Raw genomic sequence first — 22,690 nt, forward strand, 5'->3', positions numbered from 1 at the left:
GAACTCTTCTTGCCTATAACATTTTTTTTCTCCAGCTTGCCTCTTCTGCTTTTACCCAGGCTCTGGTCAAGCAAGCAAATGCTTTAATGTATCATAATTAAACATACCATAATTAAACATCTTAGGATCTACTAGTTTGCAGTTTTCTAAGCATAATTCCTTGTGTGTTTATTCAGTAAATGAGTTCACATCGATTTAATTTAAGAGACAGTTCACACATTAAAGGGTGCCTGTAGACGTACTGGGAGGTTGCTCTGATGCAGTGTAATTACAGCTCATTGGAGCAGACTCGATTAATCTGCCCCAATTAATTAGCGTTCTTCAAACATCCTCCACGTCTCACATATCAGTTTTCCCACTCTTTAAAGTGGTGGCGGGGGCACTTTAACTATAGCTCATTCCATCCTGGCTTTGACTCAAGGAAGAGGAGGCTGCTCTGGCAGGGAGGAAATGAGCCCTTGTGTCTAATGCTGTTTGTACATGTTGTATTATTGGGAAAACTGCATAAACAGAGCTGGGGGCAGTGAGCTGGTTTCTCCATATGATGTCCCACCTGCTTGAAACTGCCTCCCGGGAGTTCTGGAATAGATGCCCAGATGGCACTTTTTGAAAAACCTTTGAGTGTTAATCCTCATTACTATATTTCTCCATGCAGGAAAGACCTGTTGGAAGCTGTGATTCAGTATCCCTAACGGGAAGGAGTGTGTGCCTTTGTTTGAAGAGAGGAAAAGAAAACCTGGTAGATTGATAGCAGCAAACATCAAGGTGTTGGGTTATCTTTTCAGAAAAAGAAAGCTCATACATGTACAATAATCAGCTTTCTCCAGTCTTTATCACTAGTCCATTCTCATTTACAGGTCATCAGCTAACTCAGTGGCTGTCAAATCTCTCTTTGGTTAGAACAGTTTGTGGGGCATAAGGAATGGGTTCAAAGCACTTCAAACTGGGGGAGGTGGTCTTTGGATCCAGATGTTATATTTCCTGGCTAAGTGCTCCAGCCCCTACAATACTGGAAAAGAAGCAATTTTATATTGTTCTCTATGTATATGTCTATCTGCTTAAGCTAAAATTTCTGCTAAGAAGCATGTATCAAGCGTGGTCAGAGGATAATAGTATTCAGAGCAGATGGAGATATCTTTGCATGGGCTAAAATTCTCCATTGAAATGAATGGGGAGCAAAGTGCCTCTTGGGAAGCTAAGATCTGTCTCTGGAGGTTTCTAAGGACTGCCCATAGAAATAAGTGGGAGAACTGTGTGACACTGTGGGGAAAAGTAGTATGCATCTAATTGGGCACACAAGCTTTGTGCTTGCCCCCCTTTGAAAATAAAGAAAGATTACAGGATGCTCATGGCAAACAGAATAACTCCCTTAACCTGTGTGAGTAAGCTAGGACATTGTGAGAAGCTATGGATTGGGCTTGTGATGGATAAAACAGATTTTAGCTCTTTGGCTGTCTGCACCAAGATTTGGAAACTTATAGCCTGCAGACAGGATCTGGCCAGTAAAGAGGTCCAATTCTGGCTGCAAAGGTCCAATCTGGCATTGGGGATTGGTGGCAAAGAACTGTGCCATGCTGCCCATCCCTTCTGCAGTGCTCCCCTCCTGCCACTCCACCACATCAGGGTTGACAACTGTCTATAAATTTATGAAGAGCCTGTAGAAAAACAGGCTAAAAACACTTGCCCTTGAAGTTCATTAAAAAATGGAGTCATCTGTAAAAACTTAAGAAACAGTGAGCTCATTTGAAGTTACGTTGACACTTTCAGAATGAGGTTAGATTCAAGTGTTGATGGACAGATTTAGCAGAACAAAGCCACTACATGGAAACACAGCTTAGTGCCTTGCAGGGAAATATCTGTCGGGGCTATCTGGCCCACGGGAGCCTTTGAAGCCCCTTCTTCACTCCCACTTTAGCTATGTGCTGGCCATCATCTGCCTGTGCTGCTCAGTTTTCCTCTCAAATGTATGCAGGGCCACCCAGGCCTAAGACAGGCAGCCAGGGAGGGAGACGGTAAGGTGGGGGTGGAATGCTTGGGTTGTGGGGTGATGGGGAGAGGCAGCAGGTTGGGGCCTGTGCCAGGATGGGGGTGGCGAGAGTCAGGGGCCAATGAGAGTCAGGGGCCAGCAAGAATCAGGTTGGGAATGCGGGGCCAGTATAATGCAGGGTGCTGTTAGGGGTGTCAGGGTGTGGGGTAGGTATGGGACCCCTCATGTGGGAGCAGCACAGGGTAAAAACATTTTTGCAGTCAAGCAGGGTTGCCAGTGTTGCCAACCAAAGAAAATTATTTTTCATATAGTAGAATCATAGAGAAGTGCTGAAAGGGACCTCCAGAGGTCATCTAGTCCAACTCCCTGCCTGAGGCAGGATTATTCCTCTCCAAGCCATCTCATGCAACCATAATCTAAACTCTACCTCAACCCTGACACAACAGATACCTAACACCCTAACCTGCCACAGGTAAAGCAGGGGTACTATGGTAGCCAATGTTCTCCTTCTGTGAAATGCTGTCAATATATAAAATCACAGAATCAGAGAAAGTTAGGGTTAGAAAGGACCTCAGGAGGTCATCCAGTCCAACCCCCTGCTCAAAGCAGGACCATCCCCAACTAGATTATCCCAGCCAAAGCTTTTTCTAGCTGGGTCTTGAAAACCACCAAGGATGGAGCTTCAACCACCTCTCTGTGTAAACTGTTCCAGTGTTTTACTACCCTCCTAGTAAGAAAATGCTTCTTAATATCTAACCTAAACTTCCCATTGTTGCAACTTGAGACTGTTGCTCCTTGTTCTATCATCTGCCACCACTGGGAACAGTTTAGCTCCATCCTCTTCCAAACCCCGCTTCAGGTAGTTGAAGGCTGCTATTCAGTCCCCTCTCAGTCTTTTCTTCTTTAGACTAAATAAGCCCAGTTCCCTCAGTCTTTCCTCACTTATCATGTGCCCCAAACTCCTCACCATTTTTGTCACCCTCTGCTGGACTCTCCAGTTTGTCAAAATCCTTTTTGTAGTGTGGGGCCCAAAACTGAACACAGTACTCCAGATATGGCATCACCAGTGCTGAACAGAGAGGAATAATTACTTCCTTTGACCTGCTGGCAACACTCCTATCAATACAGCCCAGTATGCTGTCAGCCTTCTTGGCAACAAGGGCACATTGCTGGTTCATATTCAGCTTATTGTCCACTTTCACCCTAAGGTCCTTTTCTGCAGAGCTGCTTGCCCAGTCAGTCAGCCCCCAGTCTATACTGGTGCATGAGATTGTTCCGTCCTGAGTGCAGGACTTTGCACTTGTCCTTGGTGTTATCTGCAAACTTGCTGAGGGTGCACTCTGTGCCATCTTTCAGGTTGTTGATGAAGGTGTTGAACAAAACCGGCCCTTGGACTGACCCCAGGACACTCTACTTCAGGGGCAAGCAATTATTTTGGGTGGAGGGCCAGTTACTGAGTTTTGGCAAGCCATCAAGGGTCGCAAGACAGGAAGCCAGGGGCAGAAAAATATCAATTTTCTAAATTTTTTAGGGGCCCAGTTTGCAGACTGCATTTTACCCACCCCTGCTCTACTTGATACCAGCTGCCACATAGACATTGAGCCATTGATAACTACTCTCTGATCCTGATGCTCTAGACAGTTTTCTATCCACCTTACAGTACATTCATATAGCCCATACTTCCTTAGCTTGCCTGCAAGAATGTTGTGGGAGACCGTATCAAAAGCCTTGCTAAAATCAAGGTACAGCAGAATGATCGGTTTCTCCACATCCACAGAGCCAGTCATCTCACCATAGAAGGCAATTTGGTTGACTAGGCATGACTTGCCCTTGGTGAATCCATGCTGACTATTCCTAATCACCTTCTTCTCCTCCATGTGGTTACAAATGGATTCCTTCAGGTTCTGCTGCATGATTTTTCTAGGGACTGAGGTGAGACTGACTGGTCTGTAGTTCCCTGGATCCTTCTTTTTCATTTTCTATAATATGGACACTATGTTTGCCCTTTTCTGATCATTCTTCTGATTGCCATGATTTTTCAAAGATGATGCCCAGTAGCACTTTAATCGCATCAGCCAATTCCCTTATCACCCTTGGGAGCATCTCATCTGGCCCCATGGACCTGTACATGTCCAGCTTTTCTAAGTAGTTCTGAACTGGTTCTTCTATCTCCTCCCCAAACTGTGCTGTCAGGTGCAGTGTTCTGGGAGCTGACCTTGCCTGTGAAGACGGGGGCGAAAAAGGCATTGAGTACTTCAGCCTTTTCTGCATCCTCTGTCACAAGGCTGCCTTCCCCATTCAGTAAGGGCTCCACACTTTCTCTGATCCTCCTCTTGCTACCAAGATGCTTGTAGAAACCTTTCTTATTATCCTTCACATCCCTTGCTGGCTGTAACTCCAATTTTGCTTTGACGTTCCTGACTTCATCCCTGCATGGCTGAGCAATGCTCTTGTACTCCTCCCTATATATTTGTCCAAGTTTCCACTTATACGTTTCCTTTTTGTGACTTAGTTTACTGAAAAGTTCCCTGCTAAGCCAAACTGGCCTTCTGCCATACTTGCTGGTCTTCCTGTGTATTGAGATGGTTTGTTCCTGCACTGTCAGTAAGTCATCTTTAAAGTACAGCCAGCCCTCCTTCATTCCTCTGCCCCTCAGACTGGCTTCTTAAGGGATCCTGCCCTTGAGTCCTCTGAGCGTTTCAAAGTCTGCTTTTCTGAAGTCCAGGGTCCTTACTCTGCTGCTCTCCATCTTTGCTTTTCTCAGGATCCTGAACTCAATCATCTCATGGCCATTGCTGCCCAAGTTGCCATCCACTAGTGCATTCCTCACCAATTCTTCCTTATTTGTGAGCAGCAGGTCAAGTTGAGCATGGCCCCTATTTGGCCACTCCAGCATTTGCACCTGGAAGTTGTCCCCAATACTCTCCAAAAACTTCCTGCATTGCCTGCGCACTGCTGTGTTTTCCTCACAGCAGATATCAGGGTGATTGAAGTCCCCCATGAGAACCTCGGCCTGTGATTGGGAAACTTCTGTTCGCTGTTTGAAGAAAGCCTCATCTACCTCTTCTTCCTGGCCTGGTGGTCTATAGCAGGTCCCAACCACAACATCACCCTTGTTGCTTTCCCTTCTGACCCTAATCCAGAGACATTCAACACGCCTATCTCCTGCTTCATACTGGAGCTGTGAACAACCACACAGCTCTAAAGTGCAACTCCTCCTCTTCTCCCCAGCCTGTCCTTCCTGAACAGTTTGTACCCATCCATGACAGTGCTCCAGTCATGCGAACTATCTCACTAAGTCTCTGTTATTGCTATCACATCATAATGTGCAAGGACTTCCAATTGTTCCTTCCAATTCTATGTTCAAGAAATCCCAGGTACAGGGCCACACCACCCACAGGCAAGGCAAAAACTCCCACAGTCCGTACTGGTTTGACCATGGGGTAAAATTCCTTTCTGACCCCAGATATTGTGATTGGTTTGATCCTGAGCAGAGGAGCAAGACCCTGTAACCAGGAACCTCTGGCTTTGGTCCCAGCAGGAGCCAACATCCAATGTCTCTAAGGAATGCTTAAAAACACCCTGACATATGTAGCAGAAAGTGGGTAGGAGAGAGTGAGCAATCAGCAAAGCCCAGAAACATGGGAAGTACCCACAGCAGAAAATAGGCATAGCTACACTTGCATCATCCCCGACCAATGGTTTCCCCACCTCTTGAATACCTCCAGTGATGGAGAATCCATACCTTCCCTAGGAAGTCTATTCCACTGTCTCATTATTCTAGCAGTGAAGAAGTTTTTCTGGATATTGCATGTTACTGATAATCTTGGTTGTCAGTGAAAAACTTGCAGATTTTTTTATGTCTAAATCTGAACATAGACTTCTGAACTGCTGTCCAGGGTCTGACAGAAGGGTTATATTTACAATATGTAACAAATATATCAGTAAAATCATGTGTCAGTAAACATGTTTTGTTCTAAGTAAGAAGTCTGCATATTGTTAGTAAAAAAACCCAGTGTGCGTTGGTAACTCTGTCCGCACCACAGAGGGGACTAGGATCAGAGATGAGGGTGAGCACAGGCAGCTGGTCACTCCAGGGTCTGGAAGCTTATGGCCTTCAATAGGGAGCCAGGTCGCAAAGGGTGGCTGGTGCCAGCAAAATGTTGATGATCTCTGGTCCATCCCTTAGTGGGTTTCTACCACTTTACCTGTCTGAACAGAGTTTCTCCAGTAGAATGTGTTTTCCTGCTGCCAGAGCTACACTAGCTTCTCCTGACTGACAAAAACTCTCTTAACAGAAACTTTCTTCTGCTGGAAAAGCGATGTCCACATCAGGACTTTTACCTGAAGATTTGTTGGCTAATGGGTGTGATCTTTTTACACCCTCTCCCCTGGCAGAAAATCATAATATTGTCCACGGTTTAGCCACAGTGGGTATGTCTACATGAGATGCTTTACCATGCTGTAGACTAATTGACTGGACAGTAAAGCATCACTACCTACATGTGCAGGAGCTGACTGTGCAGTAAATTAGTCTACTGCATGGTAAAGTGCCTGTTAGTAGCACTGTAGTTACTGGACAGTAGCGTATTCATAGATGCCAACCAGGAACAAATTTGCTCCTGGTCAGCCCCAAGACCAGAGGCCACCCTCAGGGCCTCAGGGCCATAAGGCTCAGAACTTCTCCAGCCCTGGGGTTGAGCTGGATCGTTGCCTGCCCTAGCCTGCCCTTTAAAATGCTGTGGTGACCCCAGGGGCCTGTGCTACCTGCTGCCTGCTTTTGTCCATTGGGTCCTGCAGTAATGGTCCCAGACCAGCTGCAGCAGCCTGCCCAGACCCTGGTGCTGGCCCCTGGCCCAGCCCTACCGCTTGCCTGCTTGTCCCCCACCATACCCCTATGCTGGGTGCTTCAGGCACCTGCCCAGGCCTGGCAGACCCAGACTGTCTCACACAGCTCCTGAGGGTGTCATCCCCCATGTCACACACAACTTCCCAGGGGTGGAACTGGTCGCAGGAGACCATGGACCTTCTGACTCTGTGGGGTAAGGCTGAGGTCCTGAGCCAGTTCACCTGGACTGGGCACTCCAATGCCCATGTCTATGAGGGCCTGGCATGTGGAAATGCAGGCACAACTGGTTGGCACATCAGTGCCACATAAAGGTCAAGGCTCTGCGAGTACAGTGGGTTCATGTCACCAATCGTAACTGCTGGCTGGGGGCAGCCCACAGGTCCGTGTCCTTTATGCAGCAGCTGAAACACATCCTCATGCCCTGGGACCCTGGCTGGAGCCACATGGTATATGCAACATGAGCAGCCGGCCAGAGCCTACACTGAAGCCTGGCAGCGGTGATGAAGCATCAGTGGGGAGGGCCCTTCGGGGCACCAGGAACCCATCCCATCACAGGCCCACCCCCAGCATTGTACAGCAGCCCCGGCAGCTTGGGTCAGCACCTGCATCACCAGTTCCAGATGTGCAGCCCCACCCAGGAGGCCAGCCCCGGGATGACTCTGCCTGCCCTCACCAGCTCTAGCTCCTCCCTGGAGGGGGCCTCTGCCAGATACTGTGCCCCAGGACCCAGTAGGGAGCTGCACATCATTGCTGCCAGTGGGGACAGACTCGGGCCACTGGGCATGCCTACCACATCTGCCCAGTAAGCCCCACAATGGAGGGCCCTCCCCACCCTTGCCCCTGCCCTCGTCCTGCCTCCCTGCCTGGCCTGGTCAAGCTTGCCCCTTGCAGCTGGATTCATCCCCCACCCCCAGCATTTAGGGAGGTGGGAAGAAGTGCAAAATTTTACTGAGCAGCCAGTGTTCCCTTAGCTAGGTAGGCCATGGGCCTCTCACACACAGAGAAACACACTGATGCCAGCGGCAATGTCATTCTCAGTTGTGGGGGACAGGGACTGCATAGCATAGGTACCGATACCCCTCCAGATGGTTGGAAATCATTGTGGGGAAGTGCGGGCTTGTGAATCTCAGGGTCCCATACCAGGTTCTCTTGGGGCACCATGGCAATCAGCAGCAGCAGGGAGTAGTGGGTTGGGCATCCTTTGGTGGTTTGGGCATCCTTTGGTCCATGCAAACAGCTCCTTGTGGTGTGCCTGGTACACTCTCTCTAGGAGCAAGCTTGGGGTGCAGGACACACACAGGGAGGGGTGGGGAGCCTCTCCCGAGGCACCTCTCTGGAGCGGCCCCTCTAGGCAAAGGGCAGAGGCATCACCAGCTCTGCTTCCCAGTCGACTAGGAGACCCTGGTGCCTGGAACGTGGGTACTGTGGGCCTGGTGGCAATGGAGGAGACAGCCTGGCCTGCAGGAGGACATCAGCCTGGAAAGGGGACAGGGAAGGCAAGCTGCCTGCTGCAAGCACCAAGTGCCCCTCTTGCTCCTGCAGAACAAGTGGGGATGGGGGGCTCAGCCAGCAGCTGTCTTTGTCAGGGCCTGTCTGGCCAACTAACCATGGTCCCTGGGCACCTGTGTGTGCACAAGCCCCGATCTGAGGCCAGGCAGTGCACAACCCCCTGGTATAATGCAAGTTATCTTAGAAATGTTGCAAACTCTCACAAACAGACTCTTTCTCCTGGCTCTGCAGGTCCAGCAGCTGCACATGGGGGGGGGGGAGAGGCACCAGCTGTGCACAGGGATGCACCTTCAGGGTCATCATGTCTTAGCCAGGGCCCTTCGTATGCTCTGGCTCTGGCAGTGGCAGACCTAAGACTGGACCCAGGTGCTGGACTGGCTGGTCACTGTGGTGGAGGAGTGACTGGCAGACTGAGAACATAGCGCGTAAGTGGGAGAGGGTTGTGAGTGAGCTGGACAGGGACCAGGCATTCTGGGACAGGCTTCAGGCCCTCAAGAAGAGGCACCTCACCCTCCTCGAGAGGTTGGTGAAGGCCCAGAAGCAGCAGGCTGCCATGGTGGCCAGGGCATTGGAAACTACAAAGGAAGACTTCTGAGTGCTGGACACCATCCTGGCCCTGGCCGTCACCTTTGTGCTGCCTTCTGCCCCGACCCCGTCCTAGCCCTGCCTGGCCCCTGGCAGCCACGTGCTGCCCAGCCTCAAACCACCCAGAGGTCTTGGGCTGAGATGCAGTGGTGTGTTCAGCAGCTAGGTCCCCCTACCCTGGCACCCACCCTGGGTCTCCCACCAGCTGGCTCCCCCACCTGGATGCACCCCCATTTCTTGCCCGGCTCCATTCAGCTTCAGAGCAGGAGGTGCCCGCAGCAGGACCAGCACTGCATGCAGGCCCTGCTGGCCCTGGCTGTTGGTTGCAGGAGGAGCCACCCATGCCTGCAGAGCAGCAGCTGCTCTCACCCCTGGGCAAGCTCCCTTCCCACTGGCCTGGCCACGGTGTGCGCACCCGCAGTGATGCAGCCAGACACCAGGGTGCTGGGTCTCTGTCCCTGGGCTCTGCCCTCTAATTGCTCCCCTCCCTGGGAGGGCACACAGAGTGCTGTATTAGTGATGTGTGGGAGATCTGGGGCATCCAGGGACATTTATACACATCCTCCAGGAGGCAGGGGCTCTTTAATTACAGTGGCTCTGAGAGCCACTCTAAAGTGCCCAGAATGTCATGTGTACCAGCATCCCCACACTGAAAAATGATGGCAGGGGCACCTTAACTATAGCTTGTTGAATGAGGATTAGTTAAAGGCCCCTCTCTGCCATTTTTCAGCACGAGAATGCAGATACATGTGATGCTGGAGGCTACTGGAGCACAGTAATTATCACACTCCAGCAGACTTGATTAATCAAGTCTGCTCTGACACACTGCAGGTATAGTGCGTTGGAGCAGCCTCAATGCACATAGGCACTCCAGGTGCCCTTACAGCAGGGGGTGCAGCAGCAGGTGGTCCACCAGCACTTCTCACACCTGGTGCCCTGGCCCCTGCTGCTGGGTGTGCAGCTGACCCAGGTTCTGGGTGGGGCAGGAGGGGTGCCATCACTGTTGCTGCTACTGGGTGCCAGACATCCTGTGCCAGACCTCCTCTGCCCAGGTCTCATGGATGAACTTTCCCTGGGCCTCACAAATGTCGTATATAACACATAGGCTGTGACAATGACCTGGGGGACGTTCACCTGTGCAACCTTGAGACAGGTGGTGAGCATGTGCCAGCATCCCTTCAGGTGGCTGAAGGTGCACTCCACCAGCACATGGGTCCACTCCTGGCACTTGTTGAAATGTGCCTGGTGGGGGTCCAACTGACTGCTGTAGGGCCATATGAGCCAGGGGAGCAGATGGTAGGAGGGGAGCCAGGGGAGGAGGGGCAGGATCGCCATCTTGCCCAACTGGAGGTCCAGCACCCTGATGGGAAGCACCTGCTCTCTGCAAGGGCTGGCAAAGCAGATTTCTGGAAGACACAGGCAATGTGGGCACTGCCCGCCTAGCCAGCACTCTCAGTGGTGAAGATGCTCCAGTAGTCGACCATGGCCTACAGCATGATGGAGTGAAAGTGCCACCGTTTGTAGTATAGACAGTCACCGTGAGGTGAACAGGTGATGGGGATGTGGGTCCTGTCCAGGGCCCTGATGCACTGGAGGAAACTCAGGGTGTGGAACCCCGCCACCACCCTTAGGGAGGTGTGCACCCAGAGCATGGTGTGGAGGATGCTGCAGACCTCCAGAATGGCCTCCATAGCAGTTGCCTTGCCCATGCTAAAGAGGTGGCCTATGTAGCACAGACCTGGTGGGCATGGTGATCTTGACTAGAGTGATGGCCAGCCAGGTGCCTGAGGGTAGGAGCCACTGCATGGTGATGGCCTGCTCCTCCAGGAGCTCCTGAAAGGTGGCCCAGGTGGCAGCATCTATGTGCACATTGTTGGTGTTGCTGTCAGGGTCCATTCCTTTTCTTGCTATCTCCACTGCTGAAACCCTTGTCTATGCAATAGCTGTCACTCTCCAGATGTTCTTTATCACTTTTACTTCCTTCTACCTGACTGTCTAAAGTGCTGTTAACACACTCGTTCTCCCCCAAAACTGAGTGAATCTCACAGCTCTTCAAAGCCTTTCACATCTTGTCACTTAACATCATATTTAAACACTTCATCCTCAGTTACAAGTGTGGTGGCAGGGGGCCTCAGATGCTGTGGTAAGCCTGGCTACGCAGCTGTGCAACATGGGGGTGTGGGGGCAGGCAGGGCTGAGACTGGTTTGGGCCAGATGGTGGTCACTGCAGCAGTGAAGTGCAGCAAGCAGGAGCCAGGGGCATAGGTCATCACTTCTGGGTCCTGGAGGTAAAGCAGCCATAGCACCGTGGGCACAGGCTCTGGGGACAGAGTTATAGAGGGCTATGCCAGCACGCTTAGGGTTGCCAACTCTGACTGAAGCTATTCTGGGAGATTTTTTTTCCTTAACATGACGTAATGTCAATAGGGGTGCACCGATAGAGATTTTTTGGGCTGATACTGATGGCTGATTTTTAATGAGCCATATCAGCTGAAGGCAGGCTGCCATTATGGGCTGGGGCTAGGGTGGGCCCTGGGCTCTTCCCGGCAGGGAACTGGGCTGGGCTGCTCTTGAGGTGGGTGGTGGCGGTGCTGGGAGTGGGGCTATGCAGGGGAGGGGGCTGCAGCCACCCTAAAATTCACTGTAGCCCTCCTCCCAGCACCGCTGCCTCCTGCCCCAGGCACAGCCCTGGCCCAACCCCCCTGCTGGGAAGAGCCTTGTGTTGCCCCTGGCCCCAGCCTGCAGTGGCAGGCCGCTCTCACCCCACATGCAGATCTGGGGGCACACACCCACATGCCCTCTGGGGTGTATGCATCAGTGGGAGCTGCCACCCCTTCCCCATACCCCCCAGATGAGCTGCTTGAGGCTCTGTCCCATGCCCTGCTGCAGCTATGCAGTGCCTGCCCCAGCCCTAGCCCCTAGCCCCATTCTCTCCCTCACCGCTGGGACCTTGATCTGCCCCCACCCCCACTTGCCCCTTCCCTCACAACAGACTTACCAACTGGACCGTGGCTGCTCTCCATACTGCCAGGCTGCACTCCTGGCCATCTGCATGCTGCGCTGCAGCTGTGCGCATGCATGGGGCACTGATTGGCAACATTAAAATCAGGTACATAAGCCCAAAATGTTTTCCTTATATCAGTGCCAATCTGATATGGGACCAATGTATCAGTGCACCTCTAGTCATTAATTGTACTGTTCAACCCATTCACAATATCAATCTCTTGAATTGCTTTCAATAGTCACCAGGAGATCGATGCTGATTCTGGTAGACACCTGGCCAATCCGGGAGGGTTGGCAACCCTAAGCACACTGCAGGCTGTTCCAGACTCGAAACGCAGGTGGCCAGAGAGCACTGCACAGGGCTGGCTTTTAAAGAGGGTCCCTGGACCCAGGCAGCTGTGGCTGGAGCTTTCAGCTCCCCCAACTGCTGCAGTGTGACAGTGCAGGGCCAAAGAAGGCTGGGAACAGGCTAGTGCCATGAGGAGCAAAATTGCTCCCGAATGGTTGCACATGTAGATACCTGTCCAGGGCAGGTTTACACTACTGTAAATTACTGCACAGTATACCCATATAGTGCTAATTGCTCATTTAGACACGCTCAGTGTCACCCTTCCCTTGATCCTTACTTATCACATCCATGTCTCCTCCAAAACACCCCTCACCACACATTCAGGCCTCCACATCACTACACTTTTTCTAGTCAAGTCTCTCTTCTTGGCTTCCTGGCTGATGCCTGCCTCCCCAGAAGAAAGAATGTTACCCATTTTCTTTTGGAACTGGTAAAGTAGTGTTTTCAAGGTTATCCTTGAAAGTGCATAATTACAAAGATTGGCATGTATGCCTGATATACTGCATTCCATATACAATTTTGGATAAAATCCAGTCTGGTTCCTTAGGGTCCTCTAATTTAGGCATCATTATGACTGAAATATTCACATAAAAATGGTTAGGCATCTGGGCTCCCTTAAACAGATAATGAGGAGAGTTAGTAGATTAATAGAGTCTGGAGGCTGAGCAATCAGTTGCCTAAAGCTAGCCAATAGGCAACACTGGGCACAAGGTGCTTAATGCACAGAAAACTAATTCTACTGTACATTAGCACAGCTGTCAAAATCGGTATTAATGCACTAATGCACAGTAGTTTTGGTCTACTAAGCATTAGCATCACACAAACAGTATTAATCTGCGCTAATGCATAGTAGAGCCGATTACAGAGCATTACATTAGTACCTGTTATTACAAGTACTAAACTTAATACACCATAATTATGGTACATTAATGAATGTGTAGATAAGTCCACTGAACACAGAGCTGTGCCAGTACTACCACCACTCTCTGTAGTTTAGGCATTTGACTCAGGTGCCCATTTCATGGTTTTTGCAATTGATGTGCAAGCCCTGAGTTCCTCTCCTTACTCTCCTCTATGCTAGTGTTCAGTTTGGTGTCTCCAGGTGTCTTTCATATCTTCTCTCAGACATGCTGGTGCTATCCCAGGCTCTCTCTGACTATAATGCCTTACCTTTCCATCCCCTTAATTATTTTTTCCCCTACTATGAATTCCATGATGCTTTTAGAGCATCTTTGTTAATCTACCCCCTTCCCTTCCTTCTGTCTCTCTCATTATGTCTTTTCATTATATCTTTAACATCACCAGCTCATACAAATTTAATGTCACTCATTCCTTTTCTTGCTATCTCCACTGCTGAAATCCTTGTCTATGCAATAGCTGTCACTCTCCAGATGTTCTTTATCAATTTTACTTCCTTCTACCTGACTGTCTAAAGTGCTGTTAACACACTCGTTCTCCCCCAAAACTGAGTGAATCTCACAGCTCTTCAAAGCCTTTCACATCTTGTCACTTAACATCATATTCAAACACTTCATCCTCAGTTACAAGACTATATAAACCGACATCCACCATTGCCTGATATCCACCATCTTCGTTGCTTTCTATCTATATTTGTCTTCATTTGTCTCACTGCCTGAAGTATGTTCTCATATTAATTTCTTCCTACTCTTCATCTCATATTCTACGCTTCCTCCAATTCTCTCTCCTTATTACTTTTGACTACATCTTACACTGCTTTGGACTGGGCCAGGGCTCTAAGAACACACCCTGCCCATTTGTACCAGATACATGAGGTCTGAATGCCAAAAAATGAAATATATCCAATTTCTGGCACGTGTGAAGGGTGCACCCAAGCTCTCTACCTTGGGCCTAGTATTGCTCTACTGGCAGCTACATTACAGGTTTTGGAGTGGGAGTGAATGGGAGGGGAGCCTGTGTTCTCATGGTGATATGCTCTAACGCAGTCTGACACAATGTAGACATAGCCTTTCACTTTTTTCTTACTTTCATCTTTGACCTATTTGTCATGCTGCCCTGTAATTGTAGAATAGTCTTTCTTTGGTTTTTACCAAACACACTTTTCCTTCTTCTTTAAATCCTACCTCTCATGAACCTTTGTTTCTTTTCCTCATTGGTAATACCCATTGTTTCTACTTCTTCCCATAGGTTGTCTTTGTACTGTCTAATATAGGGGCAGATAGAGCCCTTAGACCAGGGGTGGGCAAAATGTGGCCCACAGGCTGGATACGGCCATCCAGGCCATTCAATCTGGCCCACAGGCCCCTAAAAAATTTAGAAAATTAGTATTTATCTGCCCCTGGCTGCCTGCCATGTGGCCTTTGATGGCTTGCCAAAACTCAGTAAGCATCCCTCCACCCAAAATCATTGCCTGCCCCTGCCTTAGACTTAGCTTTCTGGAGCAAGAAAAGTGCCTTGTTCTGTGTTGTCAGAACTCTGCCGTGTGGGACAGCATTTTGCATAGTAATAATTCTGTCTTCCCAAATTTATACCTCAGCTTCTTTTAGTTTCAGCTGGATATAGGAACCTTTTGCATCCTCTGTTCTAAGTAACTGTTGTAGGTAACAGTGATGTATGGTTGTTAAGCGGCTGCCACATTTTATTCTCAAGGGAGCTGTGGCATAATAGTAGGGGATCAGATTCTTATAGAAGGAGAATGTTAAGTGATCTTTCTTTTCTTTAAGTTTAAGTTACTCATGGTGAGAATAAAGGCTCACACACAAAGTCAGCCTTAGGGAAAATGGTGCCCTGAGTAAACTTATATTCTGGCACGCCCCCCCCCCAGGACCCTTCCCTCATGTTCTCCTCAAGTCAGTGGCACTGCTGGACGCAGAGGCAGAGGCAGGCAGGGAGGAAGAGCAGGGGAGGGGATGGAAGGGGTGGGGGGAGTGCAGCTGCCTGGGCAGGTGGCTCTGTCTCTGGCTTGTTCCTGTCCCTGGCTGCAGTGCTGCAGCCACCTGGCAACTGTCAGACCAGCCCACCACTGCTTGAGCACCCACATGGAGCTGCTGCTGAGCCTGGGAATGATCGTGACACACCTGGCACAGCTGCGTGGCCAGCCCTGGCAAAGCATATGGCAACCCCCTAAGGCTAGCTCTGCACGTACTGCTGTAGCGTCTGATAATTTCATGGTGGCAGCACTGGAATGATAAAATCATAGGGTTAGAAAGTGTTTGAATGGCCATCTAGTCCAGTCTGCTGCAGAGATGCAGGCTTCTTGAAAACCTCCAGTAAAAGACTCTGCACCTCCCTAGGTGGTGTGTTCCCTTCTCCTACTGCTCTAACAGTTAGGAAGTTTCTCCTGGGGGTTGATCCAGATCTGTTTTCCTGTAGTTTTTAATCTAAATTTACTTAGCTGCATCATTAATTCTGTGATTGATAGCACTGGGATGTCAGGTGATTAATCTTTCTGGGACAGGGCTGTGAAAGAGGTGCTAGCACCCAAGGTCAGCTTCTGTATTTTCTCATAGTGAGAGCCTGGGAGGGGAAGTTTCATATGCCTTCATCAGAAGGACAGCAGCATGGGGAGGGGGACTTTGGAGGAGACTAAGGACTATATTACAGCAGCTCCAAGCAGGTCACTTCAGCATTGTAACAGCAGAAGGGAGTGTTGGACTGGAGCAAGAGACAGATAGGGGAATCAGGAAAGAGTGTTAGGTAGCTTGGGAGGGAAGGAGAGAGGAACACAGATGGCTGCCAGGACAGAACTTCCATCCCAGGTGAGATTTGCCTTACTTTCTGTTACTTTCTGATGTATATATTAATAAAGTACAAGACTATTGTGGTCTGTAGCCACAATGTCACAGTGATGTGGAAATGTGTTGCCTGAGCGGGGCTCCATAAGTGCTGTGCTTTGGGAAAGTATAGGCCCTTCAGGAGCTGGGATGCAGCTGGAGAACACCTAGGAGGGGGTGCAGCAAATGCCCCCTTGCTCTCAGGTTTTCCCCCTAGATATTCCAGCAGTAGAGGAGCCTGTGACATTGTGTCTTTTCTATGCCTTTTGGGATAGCTTGTCCTTTACTGGGGAGTTGCGAGAAGCTAGATATTCTCAGGGATGCTGAGTTTGTGACTGGCCTGTGACCACTCCTTGCATCTTTCTTTGCCTCACAGTACACCCCAAATGATAACTGTTTACTAGTCTTGCTAGTGCCTAAAGGGTAGTTACAGAGAGGATGGTGATAAAATATTATTTGTGACCAGAGGCAATAGGAAAAGGAGTAATGGTCTTAATTTGTATCAAGGGAAATTTACTTTGAATCTTAAGAAAAGCCTTCTCACTATGATGGTGGTTTAGTGTTGGAACAGATTAGTTAGACAGACTAGGAGCAGGCCCACTTGTCTCAGGTGGCTTCAACAGAGATAATCCTGCCTTAAACAGGAACCAGATGTGCTCTTACTGCCCTGGTTTTCTATGATGGTATGATTCACCTGTTGCTTTTCAAACTCCAGCAGTGCTGCCTTTGTATGTCCTTCAGAAAGAGGAGTGATGAATAATGCTGTGATGAAACCAGGTGGCAAAGTGGAACTGAGGGGAAGGGTAAGAGACATTAGTGTAAAATACATGGAGGAAGAACTGGAGCGGTTTGGACACATATGAGGAAGTGATGGTAAGAGACATAGGGAAGGGGACAGCTAGGATATTCTCGCAGGGATCAGGGTAGCTCAGAGGAGGGTGGCCTTCTTTACAATTCTTATAGGAAGAGAAGGCCTGTCACATACACATATGCCATCTTGTGGGTTCTCCACTCTGTAACACCCCTATGCATAGAGAGAGAGAGAAGACTTTGAAAGCTTCAGAGATAGCAAAGGGAAGATCCCAAGCTGGGTTTTGCAAAAGAAAACACATGGAGAGCCCAGAGCTGAACTGTGGTGTTGGGTACTTGAGAAGGTCTCCCCCCACTCAGTGGCCTCCAGAATGAAAAGCCAAAAAACTCCTACTCTTTGGGAGATAATTGCAAGTGAAAGATGGGGTGCGTGCATGGAAATTTAGAATGGGAAAGCCCAGGAACATAGGGAATGCAAATTTCCAGGAGATACGCGTGCAGAACTATAGCAGCTCAGAGCTGTCCACTCTCTTTTAGCTTCCATAGGAGGAGAAAGATGTTGGCAAGAATTCTTTGGTTGTTGTGTCACAGCCATGTCTCTTCTTGAACAGGATTCCTGCCAATGAGATGTTCCCAAGATCCTGAATGAACTTCTCCTTCCTAATGAGGCACAAGACAGGGGTAGATCCAGAAGGGTTATACAGGTACAGTTGCACCCCACTTTGGCTGTGTGCTGCATGCACAGTGAACTCTCAGAGCTCCCCAGCATATCAGTACAGCCCCTGCTGGAAGCTTTGCATATTCTGTGAACTGTATGTGATGTTTGCTCTTTCCATCTCCCCTCCCACCCCCCCGCGCTGCCAAATTCAGCAGCAGTGGAAAGGAACGATGAACAATGGCAGCAGCAATTCTCATCCCCTGCTTTAACAGAGCCCAGAGGCTGTGTGCTACCATCACTTGTCCCTTCCTTTTCCTCATTGCTGTTGGATTTTGGTGGTGGGTGGGGAAGGAAGAGTAAACAGCAGCAGGATCCAGAGCTGAAAACAGGGACTCTGGGCAGATCCTGTGCTGGTGAGCTCATAAAGCTCACAGCACATGCAGAGCTTCAGCAGGAGCTGTGCTGACAAGTTGGTGAGACCTCACTGGCATTCAGGATCACAGCAAGGGGCTGTAACCAAAGCCCCGTTGGCAGTGTGGCACATGTGCAGTGACCTCTCTTCACTGTGCATGCACCATCCTACTGAAGGAGATGTGACCACATCCCTGTCACTGTGATCCCGGAGCCACCCAAAGCCCAAGACATAATTAAAAACTGCTGCTGGGGTGTGTAAAAGGGACATGGCCTTTCTTTTTAACACTGGCTGTCAAGCTAGATGGCCCAGGCAGACCCAGTCACTTCCTGGCCTGGCTGCAAGCAGTGCTGTGAAATGGGAGGTAGTAGGAAGGTGAAGGTGCCAGCTGTTTTGGTCTATGGGGAAGTGAGCACCAGAACAAAGTGATTCTGGAGGACAGTCATGGTTAATAACCCATAAAAGAGCATAAGAACTGGGACCAGACAGGGCCTGCCAGTCCACTGCTTTGGCAGGCAACCATTTACCCATAGATTCCTAGAAGTCATCCACTCCAGACCCTTATGTGCTACAGCTACAAGACACAAAACCAAAGACACTGAGAATACCTTTTAAAATGCCACAGGTGAAAAGCAGAAAAGATGAGGCCACTGCCAATGCCCTGCCATTGCAATGATAGAGAAGCAATTGGTTAATATATAGTCAGATGATTCCAGGAAGACCATGCCCCATGCTGCAGAGAAACACAAAAGCTTGCACAATCCATGCCAGTTTCTCCTTGAGGAAAAATTCCTTTCCAAACACAAATTCAGGAATTGGTTTGACCCTGACCAGGAGAGTAAGACCCTCTACTTTCGTCCTGTGGCAAGGGAACCCTGTCCCTCTTACTGGGAGGAAGCAGGAGCAGGTTACAGTAGGCAGGCTGTAGAAATGCAGCTTATAGGGAAAGAGGTTGCAGGGCACAGAGTGCTTTTAACTAGGTGGGTGAGTGTAACAGGTTAGACAACTGAGAACTGTTATGATGCCCCATCTGCTTCATCGCGGCCAGACTCTCTCTTCCTTGCCTCTCAAGGTCTCACTTTACTTTCTTTCCCATCATGTCTTGGTGGAAACTTAGTGAAAGGGAGGCTGGCTTCAGAGACTGATTAGCCTAAGGTGCTCTTTCTTCCCCAGTGGTCATCTCTGACCTTGCTTGCCTTAAAGCATTAAGTTGTGACCTCCAGGTACCTCCACAGTCAAGCTCATGCCTCACAGATGTTTCCAGTCATCACTTAAGTGGGCACCTTACCTCATGCCACCAGGCTACCTAGGCCTCCTCGCCCTTGTTGGGGCTTTGGCCTTCCCAGTTTCCACCCTCCAGCTGCTCAGGCTGGTCCCTTTGGCCTAGAGCCAACACACCAGGTCTGGCTTCTCAGGTTCAAGCTCTTATCTCACTTCTTGGGCTCTTATCTCTGCCCTACCTTGGCTGTGGGCCCTCTAGCCCCTGTTTCTGCCCCTCTTGGGCTCGTGGTCCCTCTGGCCCCAATTGCCATCCCATTCTGGGTTATGGGCCTTCTGGCCCCAAACTTTGCCGTGCTCTAGGCTGTGGGATCACTAGCCCTGCTCCTGCCCCTCTTGGGCTGCAGGCTTGCTGGCCTTTGGTTCTTGCCTCTCTAAACTGTGCACTCTCTAGCTCTGTTTTCACTCCTCTCAGGCAACTCTGGGCTCCCTGGTTCCCATCTGTGCCTTGAGCCTGATCCCTGGGAGACCTCAAGGGGTCACATGCCTCTCAGGCACTAATGGGACCTCCAAGCCACTCCTTTCCAGTCCCACCCAAACCACCAGTTAAACTCAAACCAGCCCCCTGGCCATAACTAAACCTTTATTCTCCACCCCAAAGCTATATACAAAAAGCTCCCCTGCTCAGTCTTAGTCCTTAGTCCACTGTTAGCCCCAACCCCTTCACTTGTTGTCTCAGGCATAGCACAATCACAGTTCAGCAGCAGCGACAGCTCCCTGAAGAGCTGAGCTCAGCTCAGCTCAGCTCCTCGTCCAGGGCCAGACTGTTTGCTTTGTCTCTGGCCTGGGTTTATATGCCCCAGAGCTCTGTCCCCTCCTGGTCCTGTGACTTCATGGGCAGCCTGCAAGTGCTCTCTAATGTGCTTGGTTTCCCAGCCTGCAGGATGGCTTATAATAGCAGAGCCAGCACTGTAGTTGTTCTTTTGCTGCTTCCCCAGGTTACTCTTCTATTACATAAGCACAGCAATAGCCACTCCTTATTTAAAGGGGTCTGACTGTCTATCCAGCTATAGCTAGTCCTTTTGACTGCTGGAATGTAGTTTGCTTCTAGTTTCTCTCTCTCAATAGCAAGAACCGTATGGTCCCAGTTACAGTGAGCATCCCCTGCACCGTAAAAGAGCTAGCAGAGCAAGCATAGCTGGCAGAGAGCCTAACTGCAATGGCAGTAGGGGCAAACAACTTGTAAGCAAAGAGCCTGTGGGGCAAGGGCAGGTAAGGCTGCTGATTGGAGACAAGTAGCAGCATCTGGGCTGTGTTACCAGAAGGGCTGGGTGAGGTGGGAAAGAGAAAAGGGCCATATAGGCCTGGGCTAGGGCTAGAGGTTTGGACTGACCCTGACCATGCAACAGGAAAGAGCTCTGCTGGGCTTTGGAGAGAACTAAGTGGGTCTGGTGTTACATAGCCGTCTTCCTTTAGGGTCATGTGTTAGCTGAAAGACTAGGTTGTGGCTATGGGAAGGTTTGGGGGCCATGTAGCAGGGTGCCAAGGGGGTGCTATCTGTTAAGCCAGGGACACCATCTGTTAGGGCAGGGACACCATGAGGCTGGGACCAGGGAGCTACAGCCAGAGACAGAGGGCCAGACCTGAGGGCTGTAGCAGGAGGAAAGGAGCCTTGGTCAGAAGATGGCTAAGGCATGGACAAAGAGATTACTGCCTGAGGGGCAGAGAGTTTGGACAGGGCTGGGAAGTCCCATAAAAAAAAATGATGGAGTGACAACTCTGAGCCATGGGCATGGGTATGGGGGCAACTTGAGGCCATGATTAATGCCCCCAAGGTGAGTTAGTGCCTTATGGCATGAGGTAGGGCCAATAAGGCGCAATCAGCTAGGTCATGTATGGATTCAGGAGCACAAAAATCAGGGACTTTGGGGAACAGCCTCTCATTAGAAAATACAATTTCCATCAAGGGATGGCAGATGGGACAACGAGGAAGTTACCTTAAAGAGCTGAGAGCAACAGGTAGTTTGGCCACTAGGAGCATTATGGCCATCCTCGGGGGCCAGTTCTGTCACAGGACTGTAGGTAGTCTCTAAACATTGGGAGAAGCACCAGAGGACCACACTCAAACCCCCCAGCCATAGCTAGAGCCAGTATCTAATGCTTTAGAAGGAGGGGAAAAAACCCTAAAAAAAAAAAAAAAAAGGAAGCCAATAAAGTATCCATGAGAGAAGAAAAACTCTTCCTAGCCCCAGCAGGAGATCAAAGAAGGCCCTGAAGCATGGGACTGCCAGGTACTTACTACACTGAGAAAAAGTGACATGTCTACAAAAAGGGGGATTGCAAATATTTAAATCCATGTATCACTCACACTGATGATATTGTCGATAAATTAAAATAGAGAGTTATTGCTTCAACGATCAGCATGTGTGAATCACAAAACTCAGTTCAGTGATCTTAAGAAAAAACTGTTCCTAAAGGCTGATATCCAGGATGGGGATAATGAATAGCAATTAATGCTGTCAAGAGATTCAGCAGGTTTCCTCTCCCACTCGCTGTTTCTGGTGTGGTGTGAGGGCCTTAAACACCAAAACCATGCTGAAGAGTCGTAGGAATTTGTGTACATACCTTTCTCGACCTTTCCTTGGTCTGCTGCAGTATTCAGCACAAGGAGCAGGCAGGGGAAGGGTTCACTGTGCCCCTTACCCTGATACCTTGGTGCTTCATGATTTTTAGGGCTTTAGCAGCTGGAAGAATTTTGGAGAGAGACTTTTGTTTCCACAGTAATATGGATCACGTATTACAGGGGAGTTGTGCTGGAGAACCCTTGGACAGCACTTCTGCCTTTTCTATTTCCTCTTTCTGCCTACTTTATATGTCCGTTTTTCTATTTCTTGATGTAACCCTTTTTCTTCTAAACTGTCTTCTTCTCCAGCCTCTCTTCCCTCTCCTTCAGGGTTCCCTACTTGCACACACCTGATATTCAATCCTGGTGGAGTTAATGCCTTTTGCTCAGATCAGATGTGGCACTGGGGAGTCATGTGACAGGGGAAGGTTGCTATAAATATAGTTAAACTGTGCGATCACTGCCCCAGATGCCTTTGGGCAGGAAGAGGAGAAAGTGAGAGAGGCACAAGGAGGAGGGTGGGGGGAAAGGGCGAGACAGAGAAAAGAAGCAGGAGCAGAAGTGCAAGACAGGGGCCATGCTGCTGGCCATGTTACAGGTCAGACAGTTAGATGGTTCTCGGTTGGGCTTGGAGCAACAGCATTGTCACAGCTAAGAGTAGGGAGGGGGCCGTGCAATGGAGAGCTCAGCGCACAAGACAGAGGAACCCAGGTCAAGCTCAGCCATATGGGATGCTGGTCCCCAGTACGATTATGTCCGCTTTGAGAAATGCAACAGTTACGGGATCCCGGTGGAGGCAAGGCATGAGACCGGGGGGAAAGGGGACGACTTGAACTACCTGGAGAGCACCCTCAGCTACCCACAGGTAGGGCTGGGCAGTGGGGACATCTGGGGTCATATAAATCTCAGTGGGGCCAGTGGGTGAAAGAAGCTGA

At 49.7% G+C, this 22,690-nt stretch overlaps 1 protein-coding gene across 5 annotated transcripts in view; it reads left to right on the forward strand.

The window, feature by feature from the left end:
* CLCN1 (chloride voltage-gated channel 1) overlaps nucleotides 1–22,690 on the forward strand; it is a 137,461-nt gene that overhangs the window by 32,376 nt on the left and 82,395 nt on the right. For 4 of the 5 annotated variants that reach the window (XM_090044116.1, XM_090044117.1, XM_090044118.1 and 1 more), the window contains exon 1: nucleotides 22,238–22,620. The exons of the other annotated variant lie outside the window; for it this stretch is intronic. In XM_090044116.1, the coding sequence (XP_089900242.1) occupies nucleotides 22,432–22,620 (189 nt within the window). In that variant the 5' untranslated portion in view covers nucleotides 22,238–22,431. Of the gene's footprint in view, nucleotides 1–22,237; nucleotides 22,621–22,690 lie in introns of those variants that run through there. 5 annotated transcript variants of the gene reach the window in all.

Source organism: Crocodylus siamensis, chromosome 4 (genome assembly GCF_052110815.1).
Source record: "Crocodylus siamensis isolate JL-2025a chromosome 4, ASM5211081v1, whole genome shotgun sequence".
NCBI lineage: Eukaryota > Metazoa > Chordata > Crocodylia > Crocodylidae > Crocodylus > Crocodylus siamensis.